General features: G+C 25.0%; 1 protein-coding gene across 1 annotated transcript; it reads left to right on the top strand.

The window, feature by feature from the left end:
• Window positions 1-1,692: 1,692 nt before the first annotated feature.
• Window positions 1,693-12,774, top strand: LOC129971651 (nucleoredoxin-like). The gene is made up of 7 exons (XM_056085607.1): window positions 1,693-2,073; window positions 2,913-3,167; window positions 5,568-5,775; window positions 6,830-6,918; window positions 7,346-7,436; window positions 7,610-7,743; window positions 10,298-12,774. Exons 1-7 carry the CDS (start codon window positions 1,768-1,770, stop codon window positions 10,487-10,489), a joined length of 1,275 nt encoding a protein of 424 aa, XP_055941582.1. The 5' UTR covers window positions 1,693-1,767; the 3' UTR covers window positions 10,490-12,774.
• Window positions 12,775-13,820: the final 1,046 nt, after the last annotated feature.

Below are 13,820 nucleotides of genomic sequence, written 5' to 3'. Positions count from 1 at the left end.
TATGATCGTTAGGAGAACAATTAAGATATCTTACTCAAGGCATATATAACAATGATATATATCTTGGAGGGGTTGGTATACCCCTCCCCCTCCTACATATAACGCACATTTCGAATTGTCAGTTACGACATTTTAAAATTCGGTTTTAAATGGTAATATTTTAACCATATTTTCATTAATAATAATTAACCTGATAATTGTTGTTCTTATTTTTATACTTAGTCTAATTAATCTGTTAGGATTATTAAAATGCATAGATCAGAGAAAAATAACAATGCTAGTAAAGAAATGTAAACAGAAAAAAGCATCCTGAAAATGGTTATTGAAATGTTCTGCTATAAATAGAATAAAAGAATTTCAATACCGGGAAATAGGTTTATTCTGATTTTTTACACTGATAATCAGTTATAATTTATTGAAAAAAAATCCATTAATAGATAATTATCCATTAAATTTCTTTTTCTGATGAACATTTAAGCTTTTGAAGTAAACAAGTAATCATTTTGGTACCCGAATGGAGCCATTGTATGCTCACCCGATAATTTTTGGAATTTACTACTGTGCATTATAGAGATGCATAATCCACGATTTTTTGAATAACAAATAATATTGCTATTGTTATTTTTAAATATGCGTTCCAAATATCTGTTATTTCAATCATATTATTAATTAAAAATTATTACTTAATATTAAATATAAAATTTATTAATTGTAATTAATACTTAATTTACTAATTTAAGTAACGTGTGATTGAATTAATTTATCTGTTTCAGCTTACTTTTTAAATTTTTTTTTCTCAAAACTATTTATTTAATTTGTTTATTAGAGTGAACCATTTTCTGGAAAAGATGAGTTTAAAATATATGTCATCTTTTTAAAATGTTTACTTTAGTCCTATATTCTACCAATAGATGGCGCCAGCAGTAAACAGAGTACATGTAATCAAAATCAATCATGTCACGAGCAATTAAAATCTGTATGGAATAGTGCATCATCAAATACGAATATCGGTCACTCCCGTAAAGTGGAGAGGTGACTTCGCACTTTCCAGTGAAGCCTCGCACTTTCCGGTGAAATCACCGCTCTGATAAATTTCAGTGATATGCCATTCAATGATACGATACGATAATTCCAATAACGGGTCCGTTCACTTTTCAATCCAATCACAGATTTCTTTCGAGAGCTTCCATTGGACAGATCGTATCGATTGTTACTTTGCAGTGAAGTCACCGTCCGGCAAATTTCAGTGATATCGTATCGATTGTTACTTTCTATCTTGATCCAAAACCTGTAATCGAAATATCATCAGTAAGATCGTATCAAGGATTTGAATCACACCCCTCTTTGAAAAGTATTGATCACTTGTATTTGTGACTTTTTGATATTGGTTACGTAATAACCGCTCTGAAAATATTAGTCATCCCTAGTGCATTAAAATGACAAGACGCTATTCAAGGGATTATGACGTCATGAAAATAAGTCTATGGATTCTTATTAATATTCATTTCATTCATTTATATAATATTTTGAATTTGTTTTTAAAGATTTTATTTTTTGAAAAGTATGAGATTTTTTTAAAATAATCAATAATTAATTTCGCATCTAGTTAAATTTTTTTAAAGTAAATTCTTCCTCAGCCTGGAATTTTCTCAGATCATGGTTACAGTTTCGTCATTTTTAGAATTCATTTTTCGAGAATGTTATGTTTGTAAACAATATGGGAGAACAGTTTTATAATCAAGCTGATGAATACTTATTTTTGAAATCATGAACGATCATCCTGTTATAAAATTACTTGGGGATACATTATTAACACAAAGTGGCTCCATACATACGAATACAATTATTGAAGAAGGAAAATATCTAGGATTATATTATTCGGCACAATGGTGCCCTTCTTGTATTGCATTTACACCAGAACTGATACAATTTTATAAGCAGTTTAATAACTCAAACCGAAAAGAAAAATTTGAAATCATTTATATAAGTTCTGATTATGGCGAAAAACAATTTAATGAACAGTTTTCCGCCATGCCATGGCTTGCACTGCCTTTTGCTGACAGAAATCGTCAGGTATTATTAAAAAAAAAAAGATAATTTTACTTTAAAAAATCATTTTATATCAATATATTTTGGATTGTATATTTAAAATTCTTGTCAAATTTCTTAATATTTATTTATTAATATGAATAAATATAAAAGATCTAAAAATTGTATTTTTATATTAGTAGGTTAAATATTTCACTTATTGGATTAAAATTATTTCGAATAAAGTTGCATATACATTTAAATTAAAAATAATTCATTAAAAAGTTTTTTTTATTCCATAACTTTTCTTCAGATAATCTAATAATCTGTGAATAATTTCGTCTTTCCATGATTTACTAATATCACATCAAATTAGTATTTACGGAAGGGGGCATATGCTTATTGGACCTATTTAAATTCATTTTTTACATAATTATGTGGACAATAAAGAACTCTAGTTTTTTTATGCTTTAAAAAGCAGTTACATTTATAAAACTAAATACAACAATTGTATAATGCTAAGATTAAAATTTTCTATAGAATAAATGAAGTAGTTATTATTAAATAAGAAATAAGCATCAAGAGGTCTTTCTTGATGGCTATAGTTAGATTAGTTCTACACATACCAAGAAATACTTTGTTAAAGAAAAATTAGTGATATAATGCATTTTTTTTTAGTTATCTTAATTGTCTATATTAAAAATTTCTTTATATTTAGATCACAAATTTGTAATTCATTGTATTGGTTTTTTTTAATTATTATTTTGTAAATACAAGGTTTAACTGTATCTTGGGATTAAAACTTATCTCTTTTTTTTAAAAAATATTTTTTTGGGGCTTTATATATTTATATTACATATATTTTATTTTTTTATTTATCTCAGATGGAACTTGCAAGACATTTTCGTGTCCAGAGTATACCAGCTTTAGTAATTATCGATTCACAATCTGCAGAGTTAATAACTTCATGTGGTCGGGGCTGTGTTGTGGATGATCCAGTTGGCTTATGCTTTCCATGGCCTATGAGAGACCCAACTGAAGTTCTGAAAGAGACCACCTTTATTTCTCCTAGAGGGGACAAAGTGTCTTATGAATCCATTTCATCTCACATTAAAGGCCTTTATTTTTCTGCTCACTGGGTTTGTTAATTTGAATTTCATTATGTATAATTGTAAATCTTAAAATTCAAATATGAAAAATAAAATAAAATTCTTTACTTTTTAAGAGTGAAAGTAAAATGACAACTTGTACTTTCCATTTAAATTCTTTACTTTTAAACTTTTGGAGGAATATTATGCCTAAGTTAGTAATAAAACTTGAATATCATAACTTTTATGTTGAAAGATTATTTAATAATTTTATGCATTTTAAAAATTTTTAGTGTATTAGGAAATTCAAATCATTTTTATTGTCGTGAAAAAAAATTGCTTAAAAATCATCTCTGGTTTAATTTTTTTTATAAAAGGTAGTGACTAATAGGTTGATTGTGCTTAAATTAACTGCAAAATGTATTTTATGATCAAGGATATTAAGTAATTATTTACTTTTAATAACATTCTGAGGAGAAAAAAAAGCAATAAAATTTTTAGTACTTAGCAAAAAAAAAAAAAAAAAAATTATGTATGCATAATGTGTTTTTATGGAAAAAATTTTCATTAATAATAAAAAGGGAATTTTTAAATCTTTTTCATTATATTTCTTCTAATTATGTGTAATATGAATTAGCCAACTTTGGTGACCATCTTATTCACTCTGATTATTGATTTTTTAAGCTGTTAAATGTTAATGTGGAATAGATTTTTTTAAAAAATTTCATCTTGTTATTAGATAAGACCACAAAAAAAAAATGAATTATATTGAATAAATCAAAACAAATTATAATGTGTGGAGATGAAAAATTCTATATAATGCAAAGTAAAAATGGAATTTAAAATCCTATTTCAGTATTAATGTCTTAAGAAAGAATTATTTTAAACTTAATTTTAACATTGGCAAAAACATGCGATTGAATGCTTTATGGATAATTTTGAATTTCATGGCAATAGGAACAAACTGTGTATTCACATTGAAAAAAAAAAAAAAAAAAAAAAAAAAGAAATGTACAGAAATGTAATTGATATAGTTAAAAACAATTTTTTTTTTTTCAGTTTTAAGATGATCCAAAAACTATTTTTGTGATAATAATTTTGAAAAATACGGCCGTAATTTCCATAGGTAAATCTTAGTGATTATCCATGAGTTTGTCTATTTTTGCTTTCAAATTTAGACATCTGTTTCTTGATATCTTTTACATTTTTTCACCTAAGTGAATATAGTTTCTGGTGAAACCTATCTAGGCAACTTTTAATATTTTCAGCTTCATTAATTTGTGAATTTTTGAATTAAATGCAGTTTTAAAAGCATTCAATAAATCAGTTTTAAGCATTTGTTTATTGATTTATTTAATTTTTTCGATTGCCATTTAACAATAGGCTAAAAGAATAATTTCTGTGCCATGTGTCTGAGGATTTTATACTTATAGATATAGTTTAATTTATTGTAATTTGTTGATACCAGATTTAGAATTAATGTTTTCACTACTTTGCTTAGTTTAGACTTTTTTCATGTTTTTAAGTTTTCATTCATTTAAAGTTCAATTATTTGTAATCTAAATTATATAAATTTATGATTCATATTTATGAAGAAAATAGAATAAAAAATACAAATTGTAAATGTAGTGCGAGTCGAAATCATTTCCCTTAAGCGTAAGTAACTAATGATTAAAGTTTAATGAATATGTTTTGAGAAATTTTTAAAATAATCTTGTTTTATGAATATTTTAATTTTATATTCTGCATATTTCTATCTAGATGCTATTATTTCTATATGCTTTTTATTCTAGAAATATAATATTGAAAAAATTTAAGTGTTACTTTCCATAATTTAGCTTTTTTGTGTGTTTTGTAAATCGTAAGCTATTAGGAATTGTAAAATTCTTGACTAATGAAAGAGATATAAATAAGCTAAACATATTTATTGATAAGTAATTAAATGATTATAATGCAAAAATCCCTGTAAAAACTGTTTCCTTTTTTAAAAAACAGAAAACATGTATTAGGATTTTCCTTTGTTAAACTTGGTTTTGTTGCTTCTAAAATTGAAGTCCACTCCTTTATTCCAGAGATAATTCAAGTCAGTAATCAGTCATTTTACACCTCTATTTGTTGCAAGATTTGATATTTTTTAGATTAAATTATGACATTCTATTCATTTAATTTACTTTTTAAGGAAAATTATAATTGTATTTTGGAGATATTTTTGAGATATTTTGGAGATTTTGGGTCTAATATTTAAAGTATGTATGTAAATAAAATTTCACTGAAATTTATAATGAGATTGTTGTTATAAAATAGAAAAGTTTATCAATAAATAGTTTAGTAGTTATTAGTTTTAATAGTTTTTTTTAAATAAATCAGCATTTAAAATGACATTTTTGATATTAATGCATAGTTTCTAATGCTAAATTAATAACTGAAAGTCATTTTCATTTCTTTTTACAGTGTCCACCATGTAAAGCATTTACTCCCTTATTGATCAAACTTTATAAAAAGGTGCAAAAATCAGGAAAAAAATTTGAAATTATATTTATTAGCTCTGATCGTAGTGAAGAATCATTTGTAAAATATTTTTCTACCATGCCTTGGCTAGCAGTGCCTTATTCAGAGGAGAAAACAAGAAAAAGCCTACCTCATTTATATGGTGTTGGAGGTCAGATTTCATTTTTTCATCTATATTTATATTTTTAATTACATAATTTTTCATTTTATTTTTATATTTTTCATGTATAATAATAGTAATAATTCTAATTACATTTCAATATACATATGCAAAAATGTGTTTTTTTTTATTGATGATTTGCTGATGCACAGGTTTATTGTGACTCTTTGTTTATCTGAGTTTATTAATAATATTTGTTGCAGTGACTATAAAATTTTCTAAAAGGGGTAGGTGATAATACAAATTTTTTGCAAATATATTTGATAAGAGCTTTTAAGCAATATAAAAATAAATTGATGGAATATTGTTATAAGAAGGAAAAACAATGATTTCTTCCATCATCATTGCACTATAGTTATTATTAAAATATGATTTTTTTCTGAATATTTAAATTTTAAATTATTTTTGTTACATGCAGAAATTTAAACCTCTTTTTCATTTTTCAAGGAACCAAAGGAATTATTATATAAAATTTTGAAAAATTAAAAAAATTTGCTAATTTAAGGAAACCAATAGGAAGTATTGTAGAGCATAAAATATGGAATATTGGTGCATATTTATTCTGTATTGAAAAAATATTTGAATCAACTTGTATACTGCCATTGAGTTAGTTTAGTTCTTAAATATATTTTAAATCTGGATTTCTTAGATTGTGAGTTGTTATCTTAAATAAAGGTGCATAGAATCATATTGTTGTTACAGAGATGTTCATGCTGTCTTTTTTATTATATATATGTTCTTCTATGTTTGTAAGTAAAAAGTTTGTTAAAATAATATATATTTTTTAAGAAGTGGAATGAATAATTATAGAATTATTTTTAATTAAATTTATATTCATTTATCATTAATCATTGCTTCTGTTTCTCATTTATTTTCTAATTTTGAGATTGCAATTTTTTTTTAAACATGTTGAAAATAAAAAAAAGTTTAATAAAATCTTGTTTTGATTATTCTGACTTATTTTAATTATCTTATCAAATATTTTTAGTTAGAATTTAACTGGATGTTTAAATGAAACAATAATAATTTTCTTTTGATTCTGTAGGTATACCTTGCTTGATAATTTTAGATGAAAACAACTCTGTTATCACTAAAGAAGGTAGAATGGAAGTAAATGAAGATCCAGAGGGTGAAGTAAGGAAATTTGCTATGTTCACAGTTGAAATTTACTTGTCTAAAGGACACATATGGATAATTCTATATGCATAACTATTATGCTGAAGATCATAAAACTTGTTGGATTCAAAATTTAAGAAACTACTCTAATTATAAAGATTTACTGCTCAGTTTACATGTCTAACAAGTCAAAATTTACTTATTTGATCATTATGTGGATTCTTACAGCATTTTTAAAGCCATAGAATGTTTCTAAATATTGCTGTACACTGTCATTTCACTGATTTTGAGAAAACTAAAATCAGATGTTGAAATTGTATTAATATAGTGCATTCATGCTGGATTTATGAGTCTTTCTCTTGAATTATTATGAATTATTAGTTATCTTAATTTTTGTAATATTTGTTTTGTGTTATTAATCTTATAATCATTATTGTGAAAATAGGAATTTCCTTGGCGACCAAAACTTGTTGATGAACTTGGCTCTAAACATATTTCAAAGCTGAATGAAGAACCTTGTTTAATTTATTTCACAAGTGAGTACATTTCATTTTAGCATTGCTTTATATTTCAAGATTGGTTGATTTTTGTGTGTATGCTAAATAAAAAAAGTAACTTTTTAATTCTTTTTTTTTTCTTTTCTTACATAAATGTTGAATCACATGTAATTGCTGATTCATCAATCTAATTTTCATTGTTTTCATTACAGTTTGTGAAGATAAGGAACTAGAATTAGCACACTATGCTCTTCTGCCTGTTGCCGAAGAATACCAAGCAAGAATAAAACGAGCATCAGCCGAAGAAACAAAAATTCCTAAGTTAAACTTTTTTTATGCTGGAGATGTAAGTAATAATTCTATTTTCTTACTGTATTTTGTATATTCCTCATTTTTCATTGTGCAGTATATTTTATATAGAATCTAATAATAAAAAAGTCAATGACGGTTTATTATCACTCTGTGGTACAAATCTTTGTACATAAGCTATGAAATTTTAGTTAGTGTTCTATGGTTGCAGGATCATCCCCCCTTAAATTTTAATTAAATATTTAATTTGTTTGAAATTAGGTAAAATTTTGATGTTTTTGCATACTTTTTTATGTATAACTTACAATAAAATCATGACAGAGGGAAATTTTTTGAATAATCTGAAATGCAAAACATGGTCTTTCCAAATAATTTGAGCTTTTTATGGTTGTTAGTTGCATTTTTACAAACTTTGAAACATAATATATTTAATGAAAGTTAATTTCATGAGAACTTGAAATGTACTTCCTTTTAAATGAAGGGAAGGAGGAAGGAGAGAAATGAAATGGGGAAAAAAGTGTGCGTGTGTACAGGAAAAGCTTAATGAAATTCAGGTGATTGCGCTTTAATGAATAGAAATGATATATAAACAAATTTTCCCATAAATCAAGATTCAACACTCTTTATCTTATTCTGATTATCATGTAAGTTTTTCATTAGATAGATTAATTTTTATCATGGTTTAATTTGTACCAGAGATATGATAAGATTCCCGAAAAAAAATCTTTTAAAAATTGCTTGATATTGAGCATTTATTTCAGTTTTGGATAACTTTTAAAAAAAAATTCTAAGTAAAAAAAGTTTTTGGAATAGGATGATAAATAGTTAGACAGCTGAATAATTATCTAATTAAAGCCCAAACTAAAATTAGTCCAAGTTACAACAAAGGGATTATCTGTGTAAACATATTTTTAAACTTTAAAAGATTCAAAAATTTTAATGTAAGCAATCATTTGCATTTTTGATGTACAATTCATTGTTAAGGTAAAAGGTTTTTGTTAGCCTTTAATTTCTTTTTTTTTTTTTGTGGTAACTTTCTTATGGTTTTTTTTTTTTTTTCAAGAAAAAAGATGATTAATTCTTAATAACTTGACTAGCCAAGTGATTGATTAAAATTTAGATCCACTATTTTTTTATTAAGTCTATTAAATTACATTTCTAACATTCTAGATTGTTATCATTAATGATATTAGTTTTTAACTATAATGATATAAAAAACAAATTATGATTTGTCAGTTGATATTTGTAGTTCATAACCAACTTGACATAGATTAGCATAGACCAAGTCTAGGAGTCCATATATTTTAATATAGTCAAAGAAAAATAAGGAATCTACTAATTTTGGTACTCTGTGGAGAGTATAGGGAGAGGAAGCCTATTTGTTGGAGTGGCATTCTGTTCATTATATATATATATATATATATATTACAAAGAATATCATCTTACGATGTGGACAACAATGTGCTCGGATCTCTCTCCTTTGAACATCCTAGCTCAACTTGTTTTCTAATGTATGATTAGTGAGTAAGGGTATCAAACCAAGAATTATTTCTTTCAGTGAAGAAAAATCCATTGAAAGTCAAGTCTAAAGAAATATTTTATATAATGTACTTATTGTCATTCAATAAAGAATGCAGTAACCAAGTAATATATTGTCATTCAATAAAGAATGCAGTAACCAAGTAATAAAGTCTTAACTTTCAAGGTTAGAAATTTCCAGGTTCAAAAATTAGTTTAATTAAAGATCCTCTGTGTAATTTGTTCATGATTCTTATTAAATCTGATATTGTTGGTCAAACTCCTGCTGTTGTTATATGAAATTTTGGTGGTGGTGGTGGGGTGTAAGCTCATGTCATCTTTTTTTTATGATCTGATGACAATTCAAAATTGTAATGTCTGCTCCAAATTATTACTTATGTTCCTTCAAAAATGATTATTATCTGAACTAATACCCATTCATTAAGCTAATGCCACTTCTATTGTGCTTGATGTGTGTGTAAGGAATGAGCTAGGTAATTCTAAATGGAAAAATATGATTGGATATATAAATGTATAATTACAGAAATAAGAGTGATTTCATTATTATTTAGTACATATCATATTATTTTATAATATTTTAATTCTTTGATTTGCATTTTTTTTTATTTAAGACAATTTTGAAGGAATATTATTTGCTTTTTCTAATTGAGAAAAATTCTTAATTCTTAAGAAAAGCTTGTCAAAAAATTGATAGCAATAAAATTCCATGTAGAAGTATATTTGAGTATAAATAATTATATCTGGGCTTCAAAACTTGATAATTTTGAAGGCCATTAATCAAGTATTGGTACTTTTTCAAGAAATTTATTTGTAATTTGTTTCCAATTCATATTGTGACTATAAAACTATTATTTTCCCCATAGTAAAAACTGTCTATTCTTTTGTTTTTTTGATAATCAATCAAAATTGGTGTAATTAATATTGTATCAGTTATACACAATAGCAACAACATTGATGTAGCTATCTTTAATATGTTTTCAATATTACTGTTATTTCATATTTTATTTTTTTAAAAATTGATTCTTGGTTTATTATTTTATTCCAAATTTCAGGCGGACATTTGTGATTCAGTGCGGGACATCATTGGGTTTGGAGATCATTTTCCTTTGTTAGTTATTCTGGATATACCAAATGGAAAGAAATACATTCATGAGCGAACTGAAAATATAACCTCTGATATGATAGGAAAATTTGTCCGTGATTATCTATCTCAGAAATTAAAGCCCATTACTATTGAGGATTGAAATTTTTATCAAAATTTAACGCATTGCATTTAGTTTGTATTTGGGCATTGTATTTATATAAAATATCAGTTTAGATATACATATGAAGCATGCAATATTAAGATGTTCGTTAAATGTGATCAAAACATTTGTTTCTTATCATCGGGTTATAATTTTCATTTTTATGACAGAATCTTTATAGTTTGAATTAGAAGGGAAGAGCCAAATTGTGTAAAATTATGCAGTTAGAAACCATCAAAATTATAGTTTTGAGATACAATCTATGCATTAGTAGAATGGTAAACTCATAGTAATTTGTTAGGTATCAAATCAATACATTATCAAATTAATGTCATATTATGGTAAAAAGTGTTACATGTGGGAAGCATATTTAAAATGACTTATTTAATAGCAAGATCTACATTTATTGCACAAAAATATTACCAATTATAAAAGTTATACAGAATGTTATATATAATAAATCATTATAGTAAAATTTAAAATTTAAGTGACCAACTATTGTTTACATTGTGCCGAGATTACTGATGTTTGTATATAGTTACTTATTTTTCCTTTAACGCTACGAAAAATACTACTTGTCCTATTAGTAAAAATGCCAGACTATTGAATAGTTAACTAGTGAAATACTTGATAATAGAGTAATTTGTTATATGTTTTACATATTGTGAAGTTTGCTCAAATTTTTATAAAAAATTACCTACATTCAGATAGTTTACAATAGTGAATTCAAAATTGATAGATGGTTTCTAATTGCATAAATATGACCACTTATTTAAACTATTCATGTTTCAGTATACAAATATGTTTGGGATCCAAAATTGAACAGATGCAAATTGGAAATATTTTTGACTTGCAAATTATTGAGGTTTTATTGACAATGGTCTGAAAGAAAGTAAACATTTTAATTCTGTATCTGGAATGGTTAATGTGATAGTTATTTAGCAATAATATTTAAACTATTTTGAAATGTTTTGTTCCTGCTTCTAGTCTGCAACTTTTTTCTTGAATTTTTTAAAGCTTTTTTTTTTTTAAAATTTTTATTTGTACATGAAATTTTTTCATATTCTGTATTTATTTTTATATGTAATTATTTTATACATTAGACTTCAGTGAAGTCACTGTTATGATTGTCATGACTGATTTTACCAATCTTGATCTCTTTATATCGATTATTTATGCCACTCTTTTTAATATTTATATATATTTGTTGAATTCGTCCTTCTAGTCATGATTTTATATTGCTTAAATTTGTGTTTGTTCTTTTTGCTTACGCAATATTTTGTTTATGTATGCATTATAAATGCATTTCGGAGATAATGTTTCTTAATTGTGTTTATTTAAGTTAGATTTTAATGCAGTGTATTGAAAGATTAATATTATGTTACAAATTAATATACTGTTGCTTTGTTGATTGACTTAGTAAGATTAAATAATCAAAAATTTTATTTTTTAACAAAAACGGCTTTGGCTATCATAAAAAATCTGACAATCTCCATTTATATTCAATATCATGTAGTTTTTAATCTCATGTATATAAGAAATTAATAATGTATCCATATCTACTGCATAAATGAAAAAGGGCTGATTATTTAAACTGAAAGAAGTAATGTAGCTGCAAAACTGAAATGTAAAAATGTGGAGATATACTCCCAAAATATGAAATATGAACTAGTAGTTAATATTTATATATTTATACAAGTCACATGAACCATAGTTGATATTTATTATAGAAATTCATAAAGAAAAATATATGAAATACAAGAATTGCTATCATCAGCATTAAACCTGAAGTTAAAAGTACCTTTTGAAGCACTGTTTTACATTTAGTCTAATGATGTGAAGTTAAATATTATTAAATAACAATTTTGAAAATATTAGAAAATTATCAAATGTTCTAATATTTTCTGTTATTTATATTTATAAAAATTACTCATTACTTAACCATCCATTTGATTACCCTGCTATTTAATGAATAATTAGCCTATTTTCTGCTCCATCCCTCGATTTTCATAGATTAAACTTGTTCATCATTTATTTTTGCAGATTTGACTTGTATCATATTGTTATCAAGTAGCACATAATAATAATGCACTTCATTTATGAAATATCTGTACTTATTTGTAAACTGTACATTTAAATGGTGATTTTAAAAATGTCAGAAGGTTAATTAATATATAATTCATTTACTATTTAATCATATTCTTTGACAAAATATATTTTGCAAGCTGTGAAAAAATATGGTATTTTTTCTTTTCATCTTTTTTTATTTTTTAAAATGAGATCTGGAAAAGAGCAAGGAATATTTTTGAATCCTGATTTGTTTTGTATATATTTGCATATTATTTTTACATTGAGATTTCTAAAGACTTTCCCTTATTAATTGTAAATATTTATTTATCTAATTTTTTCTGGACTACTTTGAATTCATATCAGTCATAATCATTATAAAGCAGGTGTCTTAGGCTAAAACGATATTATTTATATTATAATCAGCTCTCATATTCAATATATTGTGTTTATTTTGTATTACTGTTATGGATATAAAAATTATTGTATCAGAAAATATATCACAATCATGCAAAAATTTAAAATATATACAGCATGTAAATGCTCCTATTTTTTGAATGAGAAAGTTCACCATGTACATTTGACATTATTATTAATTGTGAAATTTATAAGTGCAAATGTATTACAGTTTTAATTTCTTTTAGAAGAAAATTACAATTTAAAATTTTATTATTCTGAAGTATCATTTTTGTTTTCGAAAAGGAAACTAAGAACAATATAATATTTACATTCTGTCAAAGAAGTACCAAAATTTCTCTACACAGCATAAAATATTTATCAAAATTGTGTCATTTTCAAAAGGGATTCTATATTTATTATCCTATAAGAATTATTTCTATCTCAGAAATACTTTTTGGTTGCACTTACTGAGATAATTTTCATTTCTTTCAGCAATTTTATTTGGTGACTTTTCAGCTTGAAATGCATATGGCGAAGGAGCATTTTAAGTTTTACATTTAGATGCCCATATCTGATCATAGTCAGATTTTGTTTCATGAGGTTGAAATTGCTATTTGATTTTCAATACATATATGTCTTTAGCCACCTATTAATAATTTTTTTAAAAATAAATTTTCTTTTGAAATAAGTTATGCCTAGAGCTGTAACTATCATGGAACTTCATTCCATGCTGTCCTGTTCTTGACTAAGATTTTCAAATTTGTCACCTTAATAGTATTAAACTCTTTTTCCAGGCAATCGATCCACCCAAGTTTTTGTCTTCCTCAGGGACCCCTTATGCAAAGAATAATGTATATAAATTTTT

This window comes from Argiope bruennichi, chromosome 6, assembly GCF_947563725.1.
Source record: "Argiope bruennichi chromosome 6, qqArgBrue1.1, whole genome shotgun sequence".
NCBI classification, from domain to species: domain Eukaryota; kingdom Metazoa; phylum Arthropoda; class Arachnida; order Araneae; family Araneidae; genus Argiope; species Argiope bruennichi.
This window is presented reverse-complemented; position numbering and strand designations above follow the sequence as displayed.

Excerpts from the sequence above, each read along its gene's own strand:
- LOC129971651 (XM_056085607.1), top strand. The coding sequence starts at position 1,768 with ATGAACGATCATCCTGTTATAAAATTACTTGGGGATACATTATTAACA. Across the intron at positions 2,074-2,912 it reads TTGCTGACAGAAATCGTCAG|ATGGAACTTGCAAGACATTT; the intron begins GTATTATTAAAA and ends TATTTATCTCAG. Across the intron at positions 7,437-7,609 it reads TTGTTTAATTTATTTCACAA|TTTGTGAAGATAAGGAACTA; the intron begins GTGAGTACATTT and ends TTTTCATTACAG.